Below are 8,248 nucleotides of genomic sequence, written 5' to 3'. Positions count from 1 at the left end.
CGAGCACAGGAGGAACATCGGGGAAGCCAGCAGCTCGGGCGGCTCCGCGACAACTGTCATGCTCGTCCGGCCGTGCGCCAGCAGGGCCTTCACCTGGGCACTCACTTGCAGTGGGGACTTGTTCCCACGACTCACAGGAGAGGTGGAACTGCCCCGGAAAGTCCCACCCAAGACCCTGTGACAGCCACAGGCTGACTGAACGGCTGCTGCCTGCCAGGGAGGCTCAAGCTGGGCTGCCCAGGGCTGCAGCAGCCCCCCAGCCCAGAGCAGCCACCCCACAGCAGGGCACCCTGGGAGGGGTGCGCAGACAGATTGCGAGGGCTCTCTTCCTCCAGGCAATTCCTATTTCTTTGGGGCTGGGGTCTCGGTGCCTCCTCTCAGCATCTAACTAGCGTCAGAGCCTGCAACCCCTGACGCCACATGGTTTATGAAACAGGATGAGGTGCCCCGATTAGGTGACAGGCACGGGCATCTTCCCGGCCTGCCAAAGCCAGGAAGCCAGGGATCGACTGATCTGGCCAGCCAGAGCCTCCATTCTCTCCAAGTGGAAATCCCGGCAGCTCCCCCGCATGCTCTTTGAATGGAGTCGGGCAACAGCTCCTACAAAGGCGGGGGCGTCCTCCCCCTCAAGATGAGGGGAGCTGGAGACACACAGAACTCCAAAAGAGCGCTGCTGCGGACACGGACGGCGGCACCCCAGCATTCCCTGACCCTCCCATTTTTTAGAACAACTACCTGAGGCTTAGAAGGAGAAGCAATTCTGCCGACCCCAGAGGCTTTCCAGCCCCTCGTCTGCTGGCCAGAGCCCAGCCAGGCAGAGCTGCAGCAGAGATGTCCACCCACCCGCTGTGCCTCTGACTGCAAGAGGGGGAGCTGCTCACTTCTGATGCCTGATGACCACATCAGCCAGATTCCAATACGCTCGCGTGAACAACTTATCTGCCAGTGTAAGCATTTGCAAGAGCTTCAAAAGGAAGTCCAAATCATGTAAACAGACACTTACAAAGGCAGGTTTTTAATGACTTTACTCGGAATAAAAAACAAAATTTTCTACAACTTGCCTGGATATACACTGAGATGAAAGTGCTGCCTACACATAAGTACAAATGGCTAACTGATTAACTGGCCCATTAAACCCAAGACAGCTCCCAAATTCACTTTCCAATGCAGGATATGAAACAGAGGTTACAGGAACACATTCCTCCTGAGCCAAGACAGCCAGAGGCGGCCCGCAGCAGGCATGCCCCAAAGAAGACCAGAGCTGCTCCTCCAGCCTCGCGCAGCCTCACCTTCCAAGCAGCTTTCCAAATGCACAGAAAGCTGGTTATTTCATCAGGCTTATGCTGGCCCTGACCAGCAGACCCATGTCTACTTCCCACTTAAAAGGAAGGACGCAGCTCATTTTCCTGTTCCCAACCTCTCCACGCCTCTCATCTCTAAACTAGTAGTTTCTCCTTCGGTTCTCTACAGAAGACTTTAATTAGATATTAGAAAAACATTAAGATTATACAATTCCCAGAAAAGAATGAATTCAAAATCAGTGCCCAGTAATTACTAAGACTTCTGTACATAATTTAAATTTATTTTTATCTTTGCATCAACACAGCCATAAAAGGAAGATAGAAATTATTTTTATTTCATCTCAAATCTTTTAAAAAGCCATTTTAGAGTAACTTCAACTTCATAAGCTCATATAGTAATCACCAATATGATCTACAGTAGCTATCTATATGCACATTAGCCAAATCAACTCATTACATTTAGAAATGTTAAGCTACCATCATTTAAAGAGCCTAAGATTTTAATACATTTATCTAGCCTAAAATTAATATTTCAACAAAATCAATTCACTCACATCTTTCAAATCTATGAGAATTACCATGGTAAAGGGAAGAAAAATATCTGACGCTTTCTGTAAGTTCTGACTTAAAACCTGGCAGCTTGGGCTCCCAAGGGGTTGAGGCCGGCGGCCGGGTGTGTCGGGCCCGGGACGTGCTGCGGTCCCAGAGCCTCGGCTGAGCCTCCGCAGCACTCGCTTTGAGCTGTGGTGCAGACACATGAAAAACATTTCCAAAGCTTATCCTTACAAGCATTTGCAAGTCCCACGGCTGCCACTTGCTAAAACAGGATAACCAGGCTGCCACGCTTTCTTACCACTGATTAAATGAAAAGAAAAAGCCGGAACAACTTACCTGCTGGTCATTAGAAACATGCGTTTCGTTTGACAACTCTTTCCCCAAATTCATTGTAAGACACCGAGCCACACTAGGCACCCGGGTCTAAGACACACCATTCAACACCGCAGCTTGTGCGTGTTAGAAAAGTTTAAAGGCATTTCCGATGAAGTTCCCTCTCGCTCCCTTTGTAACCCATGGCAACAGGACACTGCAGGAAGCTGTGGCTTGCCAGGGTTTCAGACTCTATCTCAATTGTCTCATCCAAAGAAAGAAACGCCGTTTACATAAATCATGCTGTGAGATCATTTTTAAACTATTTCCTCTACCAAATCAGAAGAATAAAACTTCGGCCGATAGGGGTAATTTCTCAGTCAGTAAAACAGCTGCAGAGAATTTGTTTTTTTTAGCATCGTGGTGCAGTTCACAACCTTAATTACAGTTGCCAATGATTCTATTCTAAGCCTCCACATGCACCAGCTTACTGGGTGGCAGCCAGCGGGATCTGGCACACGCCTAAAGCCCTCTCAGTGCTATCTGTATTCTGTGATCTGCTCTGCCTACCCTCCAAATACATGAAACAACCAGAAAGCGAGTGAACCATGATGGATCCTGGCTCTAAAAAGGAAGGAGGAAAGAAAAAGAAAACTATTTCTAAAGCCTAGGGATAACTGCAAAATCATCTGTTAATTTTCTAGAGGTTTAGGGGTAAACTGCTCACCCCAAAGTGCTTCCCTGCTGTCAAAATCACGCAGCATGGGCCATCTAGGGTCTCGTCCTAATGGGCTCTAGGAATCCTAACCCTGAAACGTTAGGTTGGGGGAAGCTTCGCCATTAGATCTGGGGAAGCTTCTTGCCCAGGAACTGCAAACTCAATGCCCACAGGGCCACCAGGCTAGGTCCATGGCTCTGGGGTCTGGGGTTGGGCTGCCAGCTGGGAAGGCACTGTGCCAGCTCTGCTTCTGCCTTTCTGTGGGGGAACATGAGCATTCCCCACACGAGAGTGTTCAGTGGGCAGAACCCACAGCACTGGACACACGCTGCGTTTCAGAAATGCACAACGGCTGCTTGCAGAACGCGCAGCAGCTCGCGCTTCCTTAGAAGGCTTTTCTCAGGAGCTGTGCATGTAACAAAAGTGTGGGGGAGTCTGCAGGAGCAGGGGGGCAGGCACCCAGCCACACCCCAGCAAGCGGAGGAATCACCCCCAAGGCAGCCACACCTCCCTCTGCACAGCTGCTCCTTGCTGAAAGGAGCGCCACCTCCGCTTCTGTCACCAGCCCAGGAAGGGGCTCCCGCCCAAGCTACTGGGACCCCCAGTCAGCCCCATAGGTCTGGAGTGGCCTCAGAAGCCCTGTTAATCGACTGGGCCCCGCCTCTAACTACCATGGCCCCACCCACTTCCTCTGGGCTGTGGACCAGAGGGTCTACATTAGGTACGACAGGCATGGCAGGCAGTGTGACAGAAGGCGGAGCACGTACAGACCAGGCCCCCAGACCACATCACCATTCCTGGGCTAAGCCACATCTCTCAGACAAAACCAGCATCCTTGTCCCCTGCCCTCTCGTCAGCACTCACCCCACCACACACACACACAGGCACCCCCCACACACACAAATGCACCCCACACACACGCACCCCACACACACATGCACCCCCCACACACGTACGCCCCCCACACACAGGCACCCACACACACACAGGCACCCACACACACACACAGGCACCCACACACACACACAGGCACCCACACACACAGAGGCACCTCACAGGCACCCCACACACAAAGGCATCCCCTCCACACACAGGCATACACCCACACACACACAGGCACCCACACGCACAGGCACCCACACAGACACAGGCACCCACACACACACACAGGCACCCACACACACAGAGGCACCTCACAGGCACCCCCCCACACAAAGGCACCCCCTCCACACACAGGCACACACCCACACACACACAGGCACCCACACGCACAGGCACCCACACAGACACAGGCACCCGCACACAGGCACGCACACACACAGGCGCATACACACACACAGGCACACACACACAGGCACCCCACACACACACATACACAGGCACCCCCACACACACAGGCACCCACTCATGCACATCCATACAGGCACACTTTCAGAGAAAGCAATCTGAAGGTTCTGGAACAACAGCAAGGGGTTCTGGGGTGGCCGGGTGAGCCCCTGACACTGACCTGCCCGTTACCCTCATTGGCTTCTGAGAGGCCTGCACTACTGACAGTTTACAGAGCTTTGGAGGAGACAGTGGTCTCCAGGCCAGAGCAGAGGACAACAGCATCCTGGCCCCCCAGGGCCCCCAGACCCTAGGGACAGCCACCAGCACCCGAGAACCGAAGGCAGCCTGGGCGTGTGTGGGGCCTTCTGCTGAGGGGTTATCACCTAAGTGCTAAACTGATTTCACCTCAATTCTTTCAGACAGAAACATCTTCATCCCAGTGTGTTCCATCGAGGACGGAAAGGAAGAAACACGATTTCACGTTGTCTATGTGGTTTATTCCGCAGAGCCCACAAAGCAGCCCAGGCCGCTAGGTGTCTGTGTGTTGCTGTCCGGTCACTAACAACAGGGCCTCCAGGTTCTCCTGCCTCTCTCTAGGCTGCCCCTATCTCCTCTTTTGTGGGAGCCTGTCCTTTTCTGCAGCTGCTGACCTCCCCTGCCTAGCCAGTAACTCCCTCTGCAGATGGGTGAGGAAAGGGATGGGGCAGGGCCAGAACATGCCTGGGAGACCCCCTGTGACCACCTGAGGGCCCCAGCAGCAAGTGCCCTGGGGGGAGACAGGGATGAGCCCCCCGCCACATGGTCAGAGGTCCACGAGCTGTTGACAGCCAGACCCCCAGAAGATTCTGGGCCCCAGCCCATCTCCCCTGCTTCGTGCTGCACCTCCCTTGTTTGGATGGATGTGTTTACTCAGTGCCTGGTGGGAGTCGGGTTCAGACCCCGGGCCCGGGAAGCCCAGCACAGCCCTTCGCAAACACATGCATGGCCAGTCTGGGCACAGGAAGAAAGCACCGCAAGGCGGGAGCACCCCATCATGTGCTGCACAGGCACCGCCTCACCAGGACGGGGCGTGAAGAGAAAGTGGGCAGAGTGCTAGCTCAGAAAGGGCGAGCCGTTCTCAGCCCTCCAACGCAGGCCCGCCGCGGATCCCAGAGAAGGTGAAGCCCCTGTGTGGTGAGCTCGGCAAGTGGGCATATGAGCCTGGAGGCAGCTGTGGTGCAGCGGGGGCTCAGGACTGCATCTCACCGCCCAGCTGGACAACAGGATGTGCTTCCTGAGTACCCAGAGGGAGCCCCTCATCTCCCCAGGGGTCTGTCCTGAGCTGGAAAAACAGGGTGAGCAGGCGGGCAGGGCTAGATTGGAGGAGTTCGCAGATGGGAGCTCTGGGTCCAGCCAGGGCAGCAGGGATGATGGGGGTGGCGGGGCAGAGGGCATTCTGGACGGGGAGGAGCTGAGCCGGGCAGAGGTGAGGACCCACGTGGGCTATGTCCTGGGGCCAGGAGAGGCCTGGCTAGCTGGAAAGTTCCAGTGAAGGCAAAGGGGCCTGTTGGTGACCCAGGGTCTCCAGGACCTGCCAAAGAGCTCCTCCTTGACTCTGGGCCTTCTTGCAGGCTCACCTGTCTCCCAGGCCTCTCTCACCAGTTCCCGCCCCCACCCACACTAGTCTCCGCTGGAGGACACATCCCGTGATGCCCCAGCCTAACCAGGGCCTCCTGAGCTTTCCAGACATTCCTGGGGCACAGCTCGACCTGGAGGGAACAGAAGCACTCTCTCCTGAAGGTTTTTGAACAGCAGAAAGGAGACGAGCATGGAACACCCAGGAACCGGGACGGCCCTGGTGGACCCCGGCCACAAGCCCTGCTGCCTCCTTCATGGGGCCGGACCACCTCACTCTCAGCTAGGAGGGCGTGGGAGGCAGACAGGCAGGAACTGGAGGAGCGCCTCTGCTGACTGTGCCTGGGAGACACCTGCAGAGCTCACAGATATGAGCACAGGCCCGGATTTTCTCCCTGCTCTTAACCCTGGAGCCTCTGGTGGCCAAGCCAAAGGCCCAGGTGTGGCTCCTCTATGGGCAGGGCCCTCAAATCTCCCCCAGCTGGGCTCTCCCATCCTCCTGCCCTCCACCCCTGACCCCGCATAACCAACTAGACAGCTGGCTGCCATATGCCAGTCTGACCCTTCGCAGTCTGCCCAGCACCCGCCCCAGCCCCACGCCTAACCCCTAACCCCTAACAGTCTGGTGGTCCTGCCTGCCTGCCTCCCTTCCTTCCCCATCGCCCTTCTCGAGTGGGTCATGGTGCTGCCCAGGCCAGCACCCCCCAGATGAGGTCCCACGACCGCCTGGCCTGCAGCTGCTCACAGCTGTCTCCACCTCGAGCACGCCCCACACAACAGTGCCCCATGCAGCCCATCCAGGACCAGCTCCACAAGTCAGGGAGGAGTCAACACTGAGCGTGTTCCCCACTGCCTCCCCAGAGCCAAAATAATGTCGGGCACATAGTAGGGGTTCAACAAACATTCACTCAATGAGAAGGCCCTGAAGCACTGAAGAATCCTATTACATGTCCAGAGTTCACAGGATCTTAAGGACAGTTCAGGAAATTTCCCTTATAATGGGTTTAAAAAGCAGACTAGTATGTGAAAGACCAAGATAAGCAAAGATTTCTAAGTTAAATTCTGAAAACAGCAAAGTCGCAAACCTAAGAGACAGGGTAAAAGGAGCTTATTCTGAAAGGCCTGTGAGGATCTCATTCCTACACAATGTGACGTGCAGCACGTCGTCCCAGAGGTGAGTGGGAGGCCAGGAAGAAGCCAATGTTATCAACCCAACAGCCAAGAAGGCCGTGTCCGCCTCACACCAAGGCTGAGGTCGGACTCGGGGCTCCGTCGGTTTTTGCTGGGATTTACAGCTCTGGATGGGCAAGATCACAGCACAGGCCTCAAGATGGAATCAAGGCAACTCACTGGGGACAGACGCAAAAGCTCCTGCCACCTCCCTCCCTCCTCCCTCCCTCAAGACCTGTCCTCCCTCCCTCCTCCCTCCAGACTCCCTGTAAAGGGCCAAGAGTAGGCACTGCCCGCTGTGCAGGCGACCCCACGCACTCGACCCCACTCTGCCGCTGTAGCATGAAAACAGCAGACGGAACTGCAGCCCAGAGAGACTATTTACGAGAACAGGCAGTGGATCTGGCCGGGGACTGCGGTCTGCCATCCCTGGCCCTGAACATCCCCTCTCTGCCCAGTCCCTGAGTCCAGGTCTCTCCCAGGCTCCAGCCCAGGCTCCTGGCTCCAACAGCTCCCGGGGAACCTGCAAACCGCCGTCACCTCATCCTCCTGTCACCCAGGATGCCCCTTCTGCTCCCCTGGAAAGGTGCAGCTTCCGCCCTGGGTGCAGGAGGCTCCATCCAGTGACCACCTGGATTCTGCCTGCCTTGTGCAGCGTGCACCCCTCTGGGTCCCGCACCCTGCCCAGCCTCCTCTCGCCACGGGGAGGGTCCTTCCAAGCAGAGGCGCCAAGCCTCCTCCTGCAGCAGCCAGACCCTGGCTCTCCCAGGCAGCGCCCACCAAGTCAGGTGATGGGAAATCAGCCAAGGCCCCCAAATTCTCCAAGCCACGCACAGGACAGTCGCCCTCTACTTCAGCTCCCAGCAATAAATTTACCCAAAGCTTCTGTCACACTTACAATATCTAAGTCCAGGTGTCAGCCCGGCTCTCCCTCCCTCTGTCCCTGGGACACCCCACTGCCCCAGGCCCTGGGCCGTGTCCCAACACCTGCCCTGGCTCCCTCCGAGCGTCGGGCACCCCCCACATCACCTGGCCTCATTTCCGGGGGCCACGAGCCCCTGGACAGTCTCCTGCTGCTGCTGTTTGTTCAACTCTTTCAAGTAGAGGGCAAACTCCCAAGGGCAGGACGTTGCCTGGCCCAGCCCTACTGAACCGCAACTCAGGAACAGTGCAGGCCACCCTCCGTGGGGACATCTGCGGGAGCAGGTTCTGAGGATACAACCCCCCTGCCAGGGCCCCTGGGTGAGAG

At 56.2% G+C, this 8,248-nt stretch overlaps 1 protein-coding gene across 10 annotated transcripts in view; it reads right to left on the bottom strand.

The window, feature by feature from the left end:
* Positions 1–8,248, bottom strand: part of RGS12 (regulator of G protein signaling 12) — a 148,267-nt gene that overhangs the window by 69,000 nt on the left and 71,019 nt on the right. The window contains exon 1 of one of the 10 annotated variants that reach the window (XM_063723298.1): positions 2,193–3,255. The exons of the other annotated variants lie outside the window; for them this stretch is intronic. Within the exon in view, the coding sequence (XP_063579368.1) occupies positions 2,193–2,246 (54 nt within the window). The 5' untranslated portion in view covers positions 2,247–3,255. Of the gene's footprint in view, positions 1–2,192; positions 3,256–8,248 lie in introns of those variants that run through there. 10 annotated transcript variants of the gene reach the window in all.

The sequence above is a fragment of the Pongo abelii genome, chromosome 3, assembly GCF_028885655.2.
Source record: "Pongo abelii isolate AG06213 chromosome 3, NHGRI_mPonAbe1-v2.0_pri, whole genome shotgun sequence".
Lineage (NCBI taxonomy): Eukaryota > Metazoa > Chordata > Mammalia > Primates > Hominidae > Pongo > Pongo abelii.
This window is presented reverse-complemented; position numbering and strand designations above follow the sequence as displayed.